The 14,768-nt window shown below is 44.4% G+C and overlaps 1 protein-coding gene and 1 long non-coding RNA gene across 4 annotated transcripts in view; one reads left to right on the top strand and one right to left on the bottom strand.

Moving 5' to 3' along the window:
• Positions 1-14,768, top strand: part of LOC146822634 (uncharacterized) — a 1,280,275-nt gene that overhangs the window by 676,510 nt on the left and 588,997 nt on the right. For all 3 annotated transcript variants that reach the window (XM_085606818.1, XM_085606816.1, XM_085606817.1), the window contains one exon: positions 12,411-12,523. In XM_085606818.1, coding sequence (XP_085462944.1) covers positions 12,411-12,523 — 113 coding nt within the window. The remainder of the gene's footprint in view (positions 1-12,410; positions 12,524-14,768) is intronic.
• LOC146822635 (uncharacterized) overlaps positions 1-14,768 on the bottom strand; it is a 224,138-nt gene that overhangs the window by 171,162 nt on the left and 38,208 nt on the right. The window lies entirely within an intron of this gene.

Consider the following 14,768-nt stretch of genomic DNA (forward strand, 5'->3'; position numbering starts at 1 on the left):
ATATAGGGAACACATGACAGCCTGGATTAAATGTTTTTGGGATATTAATTTCGGGACAGCAGCTCCAGGAGTGGTCTGGGACACTTTTAAGGCAGGAGCACGGGGAGAAACAATTAGTTTTGTTTTGGGAAGACAAAAGAGAGAAAGAGATAAGAGAGAGCAGGTTGGGCAGAGACTATTAATAGAGGAAGGAAATCTAAGTAGGGCCATAGCACAAAATCTACCTTTAGAAGAATACCTGCTGAAAATTATAGCTCTAAAAGCTGAAGCGGTGGAAGGGTTGGCTAGGCAAGCTGTAGATAACTTCCTGACAAAGAAGGAAGAGACGTATGAACTTAGTGAGAAGGTGGGGCGAGTGTTGGCAATTAGAACCAGGCAGAGAGCGGCTGCAGCAGGAATAAATGAAATTAGGGATGCATTTGGGAACATGGTTATGGATCCTAATTTAATAAGGGAAGTATTTAGAAAGTTCTACGCAGATCTGTATACCCCAGAGGATCCAGTGAGCTTACTAGAGGTTGAAAAATACCTGAGAAATATTTCTCCACCGATAATGTCCGAAGAAGATAGGGAGATATTAGATGGACCCCTACAGTTGGAAGAACTTAACGAGGCCCTCGGTAGTTTACCAGCTGGTAAAGCAGCAGGGCCAGACCAAATTCCGCTTGAATTTTATCAAATATTTAAAAATGTACTTCTGGCAGACATGTTCCCAATAATGCAACAAGCGCAATTAGGGGAATCCAGTCCGGAATCATGGGGAGGGGCTGACATAATTGTAATTCTGAAAAAGGGGAAGCCGCCAGAAGTACCAGGGTCATACAGACCAATTACATTAATGAACTCTGATATTAAAATATATTCTAAAATCCTAGCAAAGAGGCTGGCAGGGATCATCGAGCAGTTGGTAACCCCCATACAGCATGGATTTATTCCTGGAAAAGGGACAACACAGCACGTTAGGACCGTTGTTACTATGTTTGACTCTGCACGTATCCTAGGGGGTCCTGTCGCAGCACTTTTCCTAGATGCTGAGAAGGCTTTCGACAGGGTCTCCTGGGATTACCTTTGGCAGGTCATGAGGTGGTGTGGGATGGGGGAATCTTTTATAAAAGCTATAAGGGTACTCTACAGCACCCCAACAGCGAGAATTAGAGTGAATGGAGGGCTGTCGGATACAGTAAAAATTGCTAGGGGGACCAGGCAGGGATGTCCCTCCTCTCCCCTCCTTTTTGCACTATATCTCGAACCGCTATTGCGACGACTCAAAGCTAATCAAGAGATACCACCAATGAGGGTAAACAGCTGCACGGTGAAGACTTTGGCTTATGCAGATGATGTAGCTATTCTAACCCCGAACCCCACTCTAGCTATAAAGGAGGTTGAGACAGAGGCCCAGGTGTTTGGACAGATATCGGGGTATAGCCTAAATAGATTAAAAACGCAGATTATTAAAAATAGGTATACTATATGTAATGATGATAGGGTGGTTAACTCAGCAGTGTATCTAGGGGTGTCATTAACGGCGGACTTGGATAAGATTGTAGAAATGAATTTGACCCCTCTGATCGATAAGGTGAAGAGAGAACTGGAGAGGATGAACAATTTACATCTCTCTCTTATGGGGTGTACTAACGTGATTAAAATGTTGATCTTGCCCAAATTTTTATATTTCTTTCGCTCTATCCCTTTGGTTTTTGAAGTTAAGTGGTTTAATCTGCTAGAGAGAGTTCTGAACAGGTTTATCTGGGCGCATGGGAAAACCAGGCGGGCCTATAGGTATATGACTCTCCCAAGAGAAAGAGGGGGATGGGGGGCCCCTGATTTTAGGCTATATCAAATGGCTGCAGCATTACAGTATATGCAGGGGCTAATTGGGGGTGGGGGGACTCGACACAGGAGTTATGACCATGTCCACGGAAGTCTATTCTATAGTATTGGGGGCAGAGGCAGAAAATAACTTCTTAAATAGAGTTGAGTTTGGATACCATAAAAGGACTAGATTTAAGACTGTAGTGGCAGCATTTAGGATTTGGAATGCCTTCCTAAAAAGAATGGGACTGGGAAGATATAATAGATATGTCAGGCTCTATAAGAATAAATCCTTCCCTGCAGAAGTTTTTGCTGATTCGACAATGGCGAGGTGGACTCAAAAAGGGATAGTACAGATTGGAGATTTAATGGATGAGGAGGGGATAGTCCAGTTTGTAGACCTCACCCTCAAGTATGGTACTGAGAGTAAGGACTTCTTTAAATACCTACAGGTAAGGAGTTTTCTTTGTCGTAAGCAAGGTGGTAGCGTGGGGTTTAACAGTAATGAAGTATTGGAGAAAATAAAAATAGGAGGGGACTGTACAATTAGATCCTTCTATGCATGTCTAGTAAAAGGAAAGATAGATGATATGGAAAAAGTTAGTAATAAGTGGGCTGAAAAACTGGGGGTGGAGCCTGGAAGCTTTCAAGAATCCTTGGACATGGGCTGTAATATTTTGTGTTCGGGTCCCTTGCAATCGCAGCACTATAAGACTCTATTTTCATTGTATCACACCCCCGCTAGAATAGCTAAGTGGGGAGGCTCCACTGGCACCACTTGCCCCCGATGTAATGCAGGAGACGCAGATATAATTCATATGTTTGCTACCTGCCCTCAGCTGTATACCTTGATTAAAAATGTAGAAGATTTTCTTGGTAATACACTTGGTATACGAATAAAATTGTCACCTATAAGGATTCTGTTCGGGAGAGACAATCAGGACGGACCTGAACACAAGGAATTTGTGTTTATGGCCGCCGCAGTTTTGAGGTTGACAATAGCAAGAGCATGGTTAGACAAGATACCCCCGGGAATGCAAATATGGCTGGCAAATTTATTAGCTAGCTACAACCTTGAGAAAGCAATATATGCACGTAAGGGGAAAAGGGGAAGAAGGCTAGGGTTAAAAATTTGGGAACCAATAGCGAAATGGAAAGAGAGTATGGTATTGCAGGATAATATAATATAATATGAAATATAGGTTATATCAAATTTCATTTTGTTATTTACCTGCTGTCTAAATTGTGCTTTATGTTATTTTGTATTTTTTAAATCTCAAACCAGACAATGTAGAATTGTGGAAGTTTAAAAATTGATTGGGAAATGTACAAATGTATGATATGTAATACAATGTGTATATTGAGAAAAAGGGATATAAAATAAAAAAATAAATAAAAAAATCTGGGACCTCCTCGACAGCACCACCCCAGACGTAGCGTTCTTCACTGAAACCTGGACCAATACCACCTCGGGGCCGGACATCGCCATTCCCCAAGGATACAAGATCTCAAGGAAGGACCTCCCCACCCGCCCGGGAGGTGGAATCACCATCGTCCACAAATCCACCCTCCACCTGAGCACACTCCCCGACGAGTCCACAGACCTGATGGAACACCTTCACTTCAAGATACTGACCAGCCCTACCACCACCCTCTGAGGAACCCTCATATACCGACCCCCTGGACCCCGCAGAACCTTTGCAAACTCCATCACGCACATCATCTCTCCACAGGCCATCGAATCAACCAACTACACCCTGCCATGAGACTTCAACTTCCACCTCGACAACCAACTGGACCCCAACACCACATCCCTCCTGGACAACCTCCACAACATTGGACTCTGCCAGATCGTGACTGAACCCACGCTTTCAGCAGGACACACCCTCGACCCCGTCTCCACTTCAGGAAATTCCATCACCTTCAGCCACACCACCGAACTCCCTTGGACTGTCCATCGATGCGTCCATTTATAAAAAAAAAAAAATATGGTGGGTGTTCACCTTCAGAACACCCACCATCCACAGACACCAGCACCTGCTCCCACAAATAAACTGGACCAGAATCACCAACGATCAGCTCACCTCCTCACACAGCAACTCGACCCCAACCATTGCGGAAAATGATGACCCCAACATCGCTGCCCGAACCCTGCACAGATGGATCTCCGACAGCGCCAACACCTTAGCCCCCCTCAAGGAAAACAACAACACCCACACCAAGAAAGCCAGATGGTATACCACTGAACTTTGAGAGTCCAGACGCACCTGCCGCCGCCTCGAAAAGGCCTGGAGGAACACACAATTCCACAGAAGCCCACGATAACTTCAGAGCCGCCACCAACGCCTACCACCAACTCATCAGAAAAACGAGGAAAAAAGCGATTGAAAACAGAATCTCCACACTCGTACACAACAGCAAAGAACGCTTCGACATCATCAAGGAGTTCGCCCAACCCACCAGCGAATCTACTGACATCCCTCCCTCACAAGACCTCTGCGACAAACCCAGCACCTTTTTCCACAACAAAATCAATAGCATCCACAACAACTTCGACGAAGACAACTAACACACTGAAACCTCACTAACCACCTCCGACACCCGGAACCCAGCCATTGACACCTAGACATCCCTCACCACCGAAGACACACTGAAGATTATGAAGTCAATCCACTCCGGGGCCCCCACGGACCCCTGCCCCCACCACATTTTCCAGAGAGCCACTGACACCATCGCGCCCAGGCTCGGCCACACCATCAACCGCTCCCTGGCGTCCGCTCTGTTCCCCAACAACTGGAAACACGCCGACCTCAAAAACTACAGACCCATCTCCCTGCTCTCTTTTCCAGCGAAAGTAATCGAGAAAGCCATCAACAGCCAACTCGCCACCTTCATCGAAGAGCACAACATCCTCCCGATCTGGCTTCAGAAATACCCACAGTAGGAAACCGCCCTCTTTGCCGCGACAGACAACATCCGCACCCTACTGGACAAAGGAGAAACAGTAGCCCTCATCCTCCTCGACGTCTCAGTGGCGTTCAACACAGTCTCTCACCGCACCCTAATACGCAGACTCCATGACGCAGGGATCCGGGACAAGGCCCTCGACTGGATCCGCTCCTTCCTCTCTGGGAGAAAGCAGCGGGTCAGACTCCCCCCTTTCCTCTTGGACACTAACCAACCACCTGCGGAGTCCCCCAGGGTTCCTCCGTCAGCCTTACGCTCTTCAATGTCTACATGGCTCCGCTAGCCCCCATCATCAAAACCTACAGACTCAACATTGTATCATACGCAGACGACACCCAACTCATCCTCTCCCTATCCAACGAACCCAACACTGCCAGACACAACTTTTGAGAAGGCATGTAAGCCATCGTCAAATGGATGAAAAACAGCTGCCTACAACTAAACACCAACAAAACAGAAGTAATCATCATGGGCCCAAACCCTGATCCCTGGAACGACACCTGGTGGCCCCCCTCTTTCGGAAGCCCACCCCCCCACGGGCCACGCACGCAACCTGGGAACCAAACTGGACTCCAAGCTCAAAATGGACCCCCAGATCAATTCTGTTTAGTCCTCCTGCTTCCACACCCTCCGCCTCCTATGTAAGACCTTCAAATGGATCCCCCCTCAAACACAGGAAGACCGTCACTCACGCCCTGGTCACTAGCAGACTCGACTATGGCAACGCACTCTGCCGGAATAAACACAAACCTCACACGCAAGCCACAGAACATTCAGAACGCCTCCGCAAGACTGGTCCTCAACCTGCCAAGACACTGCCACATTGCCCAGCACCTGTGCATACTCCACTGGCTCCCCATCGAGGCTAGAGTCACCTTCAAGATGCTCACCCACACACACAAGGCCCTCCACGACACCGGACCAGTATACCTGAACATCTGATTCAAATGCCACACACCCCAAAGGACCCTATGATCAGCCCGGCTCTCCTACGCCGTGGTCCCCCGCACCAGAAAGACCAGATCGGGAGGCCGCTCCTTCTCCGTCCTCATGCCAGAGCCTGGAACGCCCTTCCACTCCACCTCAGACAGACAACATCGCTCCCCATCTTTGCAAGAAACCTCAAAATTTGGCTCTTTGACAGACCCCCTCCTTGATGGACTGGAACCTGCAATCCCCCCACCCCCAGCGCCTTGAGACCCTTACGGGTGAGTAGTCGCGCTTAACAAATGTCTGATTGATTGATTGATTGATTGATTTAAATGTGCTCCATAATAATGTTCATGTATACGTGTGTTTTATGAATTTGTGTGCTGTTACTTATGTTGGCCGCATTCTGTAGGCCTGACGTGTATTTTATCCTGTCGCTCTCGAGTTAGGTTTGTTAGTAGGATTCATGTATATGCAGAACTTGTTTTTCTCATGTTTTCGGTTGCAGGTGGAGAAACACATCTTTGTTAGCTAGAATAATGTCTTTATTTTGGGCGTTACACTTAGGGAGAAGAAGATGCATTGAACGGCTATGCTGATAATGCAGGACTGTGTTCTTTCTCACCGGAGAGAGCCTGGGAATCAACGTCATTGAGCCAAGGCCTGGAAGCATCGCTACCACATGGAAGGTTGCCTACGAGGCGGTGTCTTGCTTGGATGGGGTGATACCACATAGCCTGATGGGAGTTTATATTCGATTCTTATATTGGGGTTAGGGACAGAATCCGGGGACTTCTGCCTTGTCTTGAGAAGATAGAGCATCTTACAACGAGCTCTGTAGCTTCATGCTACTTGATCCATTCAATGTGGATGGTCTTCTTAGGAAGCCTTCACGTGCTGATACCTTTCCAGAGCCTGCCTTTGGAAAATGCTCAGTAGGGATGTCACGTTAGCGGTATCGTAGGGACGGACTAACGCTCTTTACCTACAAACCTCCAATGAGGGGGACTCTGGATGTCAGGGCGATAATCTTCTGTATCCTGATTCTCAAATTGGTCATTCTATGTATGCTACTTCATCTTAACTTTACCCATAGGCTTGGCTTTGTATTAGCTCCAATGTATTTTTACACCCTCGTCTTGAAATGTTTGTATGTCCAGCTGTTCTTGGCTTTCTAATAAATTAACTAAACTGATTTGGGAGTCTGTGATTCTTCGAACCCGGTTCCTTCAGTTGGTAGCAGTGTAGGATGGTTGTCTCTTGAAGTGTGGGAAGAATCTAGAAAACTCTAGAAAAGATTTAGACCTGTAGAGCCGCAGAAGTTACCCAATGATCTAGAATGGAGAAAGGCGGATTTTGGCGGAGACCAACAGAGAGTGATGGTGCAGAGAGAACAGCAGCAATCAGAGAAGTGGGTATCAATATGGATGCGTCGTGTGATTGATTGCGGTGATGATTTGATTGCGTGATATCTTGCGGAGTTGGGATGACAGTCGAGTGAATGTGGTTTCGGGCTGGACGCGTGGGGTCCAAGAGTTTTGTTTTGTTTTGGTTAATGGGCTCAAGAGTAACCTAAGATCCCGGGATATATTTGTGGTGTAGAAAACACAGATTTGTTGTGATTGTCTGACCATTGGATTGTTAGGAAGTCGTGAAGCTCTATCAACAACCTGCCTGAGACAGGGAAATCTATGTAAGTGGACTTGTTAGAAACGTGTGGAAAGCGTCATGCGCAGGGGTGGACTACATTGATTTGAGGTGCCAGCGCAGGTCGAGGGTCACGGTGTGTGAATGTTCTTGAGTGATTGAATTCTATCAATCTTTTAGAAAGGCAGATGATTACTTGTTTTGATGATTGCAAGAGTGATTGTGTAAAGTCAGATTGCAAAGGAGGGTGAACCGCTGCACAGAAGAAAAGTGTGGCGTAAGAGTGTGTTGCTCTGTGATAGGTCTTTTGGTGTAATGCCGTGCTGGGATTGGTTGGTGTTTAGCAGGAAGATTAAAGCGAGGAATCTTGTCGGTCAAAGAAAACTGGTTAAACCATGCAATGTTTTAAATTATTACGTGACCTATGTAGGGGAGTGGTGACTCGAGTGGGTGAAGAAGCACCAACCGAGGATAACCCAGCATATTACATGGCAACGAAGATAGGACTCCACACTATAGTTTGGATTCAAAATTGGCATGATTACTGAGAAAGAAGGAGATTTGGCTTCCCTATGCTATGTTTCATTTCGATTAGAGGTACTGTATCAGTTGCGGAGAGTGGTATTTTCATTATGGCCCCTACCAGACCAACACAGTTTGAGGTACTAGATGCATGGATGTGAGCAGCTCAGACAAAGAACAGGGAAAAATGTCAGGGGAGGATGAGGAAGGCAATGAAAGCATATAAGGATGCACGATGGGACACACAGTTGAAGAGATGGAGAGTACTTACCGTTGAGGGAGAGAGGTTGTACCCACTATTAGTACAGGAAGGAGATGTAAGGTAAAGTATGCTGCTTAGGGGAAGGAAGAGGATTTTGTCACTGTGGATAAAAAGTACACTGACGAATTTTGGCTGCTTTTGTGCTATTCATGCTTGTATTTTTAATGGGGATTATTCAGGTGAGAGCACAGAGAGAACCGAGCTCAGCATGATGTTAGCCATAGCAGACACTTGGGATTAGGTCAAGTGTCTGCAGGGAGAAGTGTCCAATCAAGAGGAAGCTGGTTGAATCAAAGCAGATTGCGAAAAGAGAGATGATGGCATTTGGTCCTCAACAGATGGTAGAGCAGTGTTTCAAGACTGTCTACTGAGCTCTATGGCAAGACAGGTACATGGAGCTGTGTACATTGGGAGAGATGCAATGGTGCGAGTGTTCAGACAAACAAGGTTTGACCCGAGATTTTGCGTGTTCGCAGAAGCAGTGTGTCACAGGTGTGTTACGTGCCAACAGATGAATTCTGGATAAAAAACTGTGGTTGTTTTGAGTCACATTGGGAAGTCGGGAGGTTCTTTTAATAGGATTCAGCTTGATTTCATTGAGATGCCCAGCTTCAATGGGCTGAGATTAATTTTGGTTGTGGTGTGTGACTTTTCAAGGTGGATGGAAGCATACCTGACTAGAAGGTGTGACAGCCTCACAGTAGCTAAGTTGTTACTTAGAGAGTTAATTCTGTGATTTGGGTTTCCAACTTCATGTGAGTCGGATAGAGGAACTTACTACCATAGTGAGATCATGAAGCTGTTATGTACTGCCTTGCAAGTTGATCAGAGATTGCACTGTAGCTACAGACCGGAGGCGTTTGGAATTGTGGAACAGGTCAATTAAACCCTAAAGATGAGAGTGGCAAAGGTGTGCTTCTCGACTTCACTAAGTTGGCCTGATGCGTTGCCTTTGGTACTGAGAGGTTTGCGCAGCATTCCAGATAGAAGGAATGTATTCCTACACCCTCGTCTTGAGGTGTTTGTATGTCCAACTTTTCTTGGCTTTCTAATAAATTAACCAAACTGATTGGGTGTCTGTGATCCTTCGGAGTCGTGGGTCATTGAAACTGTAATGTGTAATTGGCTAACGATAATTTTCTCCCCTGCACACTTCCAAGCAGACAAAAAGAAACATCTGCCCGGGGCTCCAGAGTAAGTCTAGAACGTGGAACCCGGCTCCTTCAGTGGGCATCGGTATGTTTCCTCAGAAGCTCTGACAACATCCTTAACAAGGATTTTAATGTATCCAAACAGCTCTGGTCACCCATAGACGTATATTTACAGAAATCTAAACCCCCTTGACTCTCAACTAAGTGACACAATTACAATGACACATCCCCAGTCCACATACATACCTCTGATATGGGATACCTCCCAACCCTGGAGACTCACCTGTCTCATACCCAATTACCATGGAGCAGCCAGGTCCCCTTCGCTACCTAACCCTCTCTGTTTGCCTCATTTCTTTACTTTCCGCTCCTTTCGCCCCTACTTCCTATTTCTAGCCTCTGCTTTCTTCTCTCTTCCCAACAGCAAAGCTCACATCCGTTGCTGGAATCATGCTGGGATGACTCGTTCTTACACCAGACCGTCTATAAACAAAGTTCAACCCATTTGTGAAGTCTGGCAAAGTTTTGTAACATTCAAGGCTTCCTAATCAACATGATGTGTGAGGTCATCGGAATTATGTCTCTGCTCATGCTGTGCTCTAGCGCTGTACTTTATTGTTGAAAAATTCCTCTATAAAACGTTTTGGGAAGAAAAGTGATACATAATGTGCATTATACGATTGCTCTGGTTAAAACACGTCCTAAGCATACAGCGTGATGTTTTATATATGTAGAATATATTACAATGTTTGAAGAAATTCCATTATTTTAATACCGCACTCTTCCAATAAAATATGCATTAGCTATGGCTGTATTACATCTACAGAACTGGCTATTGTCAGCTTTAGTGCTTACGAGAGAGAGAGAGAAACAAAGGGACTTACTTGCTGCCTATCATTGGTTGGTTTAAATCGTATTCCCATATTTTCCGGCCATTGGCCTTTTTAATGTCACAGCAGTCACAAGTGTCAGCAGAGGTGAGCCCTGGGCCTTCATTATCAATAAATTAAAAGAATCTGGCCAGGTGTGGGATAGCACAAGGAGTTGTCTTGTGCATTCCTGATGTAATGAGCAGGTAAATTAGTGATGGGGCGTTCTGCTTTGGCTCATTGTGGCTTTCCATGTTCCATGTTCCATCTCCCTTCTCCAGAGCATCTTACTGATGCACATTGTTTATTGTTTGCGTTGTGAGCAAGCTCCTGACACCATGATCAGTTCACCACTTGGTGACAGTATGTGATGAAAACCAAAATGCGTACAAAAGAGAAACATGGTGGGGGTGTGAGTTATTGTGTTTATTGTAAGTTGCATACCATAACTGATAGGTTTGTGGCCTTTTCAGTTTTGTGTTCGCTTAGCCACAGCTTAACTTTAACTGCATTCTTTGAATTAATATATGCATACTTAGATATTTGTTTTCACATATCCATCACTGACTGTGGTGGGCCAGAGATAGTAATCCACAGATATTACTTGATAGAAAGTAATTTTTGTCAAAACCCACCAGCACTTTTGTGCAAGCTGCACAAGTCCTGCGAGTGTGATGTGTGCCTCATGCGCCACCTGTGCCCGAAGATCACAGAGAATCAGGAAAAAGGAGGGGACCAGGAATGTATCATTGGATGGTATAAAGGTTACAATGAAAAGGGATGCCGACGTGACCAAAGTGGAACCAGCAAGGCTATTTTCAAATGCCCTAAATGCTTGTGTAAATGAGTTAAGGATTACTGTCGATGTTAAACAATTCAGGACTGTGTTGTGCACTCTCTAACACATCTTCTCATCCACCTATGCACCTATTCATGCATATGCCCAGTCACCCACTCGCTCATTAATCCATCGGTTAATTTACCTCCCTGTTCATCCATTCATACACTTACCCCTTTATATAACTATTCATCAGTGCACTAACCTACTCATTTATCCATCCAGGCACTTCCTCACTCACCCATTCATCTACCCCTGCACTCAGTCACTCACCCATACAGCTGTCCAGACACTCGCACTTCGACTTATCCACAAATTAACTAATTCTGGCATCTGCATACTCAACCACACCCATAAACTCTTCAATCATTGAAAAAGCAGTGTTATTAATAAACCCTATTGGATTTTTCCCAAGTGTGCATATATTTTATGCATGTATTTTTATATTATTTATGTATTTATTTGGGGTTCTTTTGTCGTGCTACTACCCACAGCTTCAAAGATAGCCTCAGAGTATTTAGCATTAGCTATTCAATGGTTAGTTAGTACATCAAAGGTAACTATTTATGACAAGAACTACAAACCATAGAGACTGACTAAGGAAGATGACGTTTTGGGGAGCTGTAATAAGACAGACCCTAGAACGGTATCTAACCTGCAGCTCTGTGTCCAGGCACAGGGAAGGCAGGAGCAGGGAATTGCCTCAATGAGTGGGTTGGAAGCCATCCATGGGCTGCTTTAATAGGTACGTTTTTTAGGGGAAACAGCCTTTACCACGAAGCATTTTCTACGCGTTACGTTTACAACGGTACACTTACCTCGTAAACGTCTTCACAACGCGTATTGCTTCAACGACGTCTTTAGAACGCAAGCAACGTCATCACTGAAAAACGTCTTCCTGGTCGGAAAAAAAAGCATCAGTCCTTCGTTAGTGTCGGCGAAGACCTAAGAAAAAGGAAAAAAAAGAAGAAAGGGGGCTTGGGAGGGTCTCCCCCCCCCAAAACGAAAAAGCGGGGTAAAGGCAAGATCGAGGTAAGGGCAATGCGAAGAAAAAACATTCCGTTGTAACGCATTCCTGGTAAAGGCATGCGTTGCAATGGAATGCGTAGTAACGACATATATTCGTTTTTTAGCAGCCTTCTGAATCTGAGGAAGCTGGTTTCAAGTCTGACCTGCTAAGGGAGGGACATACAAAGAGGAAAGAGACCTTGCACATGAAGGATCCTGCTGCCAACACTATTGCTGTGGCTGCGGCACAGTCAATTGGACAATGAGCTTTGAGTAGCAGAGTTTTGCTTTCTAGATAGGATAGGCAACAGGATCTCCAGCAAGATGTGTTTGCTTTGCCAATGGCTGTCTGCTTGCTTTTTTCAAATAACTGATTTAAATGCAATGCACATTTGTCTTTTTAGAATTAAAAACCGGTTCATTGCAAGGATGACTAAAGGAATATCTACATTTAAAGAATTTGATTCAGATATTCGCCGCCTGCCGCCATGGCTCACCTTTTTATTGGATCAGATTGGTAAGTTTTTTTTAAAACACATTGCTTTGGAAACGGTGCATAGTCAGTGAGTGAAGAAGTCAATACATATTTGATGGGTTAAATGACAACTGCTTTTTGCAAATATCTACATGTTGTGTTCTAAGCTATTGCTGCTAGGACCAGGATAACTTTCTGTGTGTACCCAAAAATGCCTCTGCTCTGAAGCGCTGTCTTATTTTGTGCATCAGAAATGCATCTGTAGTTGCTCTTTTAAGTCGACTTCTAAATGTGAAAATCATAAACCAGTAAGTCTTCAGCATACAAAATATGGGGCCTATTCCTAAAGGCATTTTGGAGAGCGTAAAGTAGAACTCATGTAGTATACACTTTTACTAATACTTAACACGTCTTTGTGATTTGGCCCCTAAACAACTAAAATGCGGATAAAATGGTAATATTCAGTAAATACTCATGTACAAATAGAAAGGACTGTGCCTTTTTAGGTCTCGCCTGATGCAGCGCATGCGCTGGTCTGGCGAGACTTATTGAGAGGGCTCCAAAAAGTGCTACCAGGCCAGCCTAAAGCTACAGTGCACGTGCGCGGGCACGCGCGCAGTGCTTTGCCGCGATTACTTTCACTTTCTCGGCCGCACAGCCGCTTTGATGTTTGATCGCGATCACTTTCGTCTCGCTTTTGGGACCTTATAAGTATTTAGTTATGCAACTGTTGCATGGCTAAACACTTATAAGGTCCCAAAGGCGAGATCTATTGGCTATGCCAATGCTTGTTATTGACTAGGGACTTGGCCGTCTCAGGGTCAATTCACACTGGCATGTAAGAGTAAACAAAAGAGTACTCCAGTAATACTACTTCCCGCTCTCATATATGCTTTTGTGAATCTGCCCCATAGTTTTCGTGCCAAAGTGCAACTCTTTTTACAGATTTATAAACCGTATTATGCATGTTTATTAGAAGAATTTAAGTATTTATTGAGGAAGAAAGTTTCCAGTAGCAAACTGGACAAAATATATCATTTGTTTTCTTTGAGCAGGTTAACATGTTTACTGTGTTTCATAGAATGAAACAACATATGAAATTCACTTGAAGGTGTGTGACAGTGACCTTCTGGAATTTGTGTATGTCCTGAAACTACATTTGCTGGAGAGCAGTGCTTAATTTAAGCCAGTGCTTGCTGATAGCGACCAAGAGCAATTATTTATGGGGACCTTATTTTCCCGCATCAGTAAACACATAGATCAGAAAGACGGAGGAAGAGAAAGACAGAAAACCTGTCTCAAAGGGAGAAAGGAGGAACCTGCTATGCATGAGATAATGGGGCAGGGAGTGTCTGGTAGCAGATTAAAGAGGCATGTGGTGAATTTAAGATTACCAGCCCTGGTATTTTGCACATCAACTTTAATTGGACTGGCTGCATGTTTCTGAGGAGAGCTTTGGGCACCAAAACTCTTTCTTTTACAAATTGAGCACTGCCAGAGAGTCAATAGACCCCCAAGTGTAATCACCTTTTCTTTTGGTCTTTCAAATTTTAGGCAAAGATTAATTTTATATTTTAACTCAGTAGGGTAAATTAAGGGATCCCAATGCAATTAAAGAAGGCTTGTTTCAACATTGCTCAAAGTGTGATTTGTATTATTCCTATGATGGAGCTTGGGCCCACTCAAACATTTATCTCCAGATCGATGATCGTAAAAGCAGCATGAGAGGTAAAGAGAGAAAACTATCACTTGTTAATATCTCATGTCAGTGTAACCAATGGGGTTACACAATAATCCTCTCGACGACTACATCTGAGTATAGTAGGGTTTACTTATAAATTTAAAAGCAAATCAATATAGATCAATCTCAACATTATCGGATAGTAATACTGGCTGAACAAAATGAGTCCAAATCTCCTGAAGAGATTTACCCTATATATTACAAAGCAGACAACTAACTCTATGATGGTGATGCAAATAATCAGGAAAAATAATTGAGTATTAAACTTCATCAAATGGCTCTCCAAAGTAAGCATGAGATAGCTTATCTCTCCCTACACAACCTTAAAAGGGTAACCCTAAACTAAGAAGCATTCAGTTAACGTGAAATCAGAATGGTGTAAGCTGTCAGAGATTTCCATAGAAGGAACTTCAACCATGGGTCAAGTAGCAGAAAGCCACACAAGAAGAAGCATAGATCTTCTCTCCGTGAAATCCTAAGATGATGACTCCTATCCCTCACTATGGGGCTGATTAGGATGGCAGGCGGAGGCTCGACCGCAGTGCT

Source organism: Triturus cristatus, chromosome 5_2 (genome assembly GCF_964204655.1).
Source record: "Triturus cristatus chromosome 5_2, aTriCri1.1, whole genome shotgun sequence".
Taxonomy (NCBI): Eukaryota; Metazoa; Chordata; class Amphibia; order Caudata; family Salamandridae; genus Triturus; species Triturus cristatus.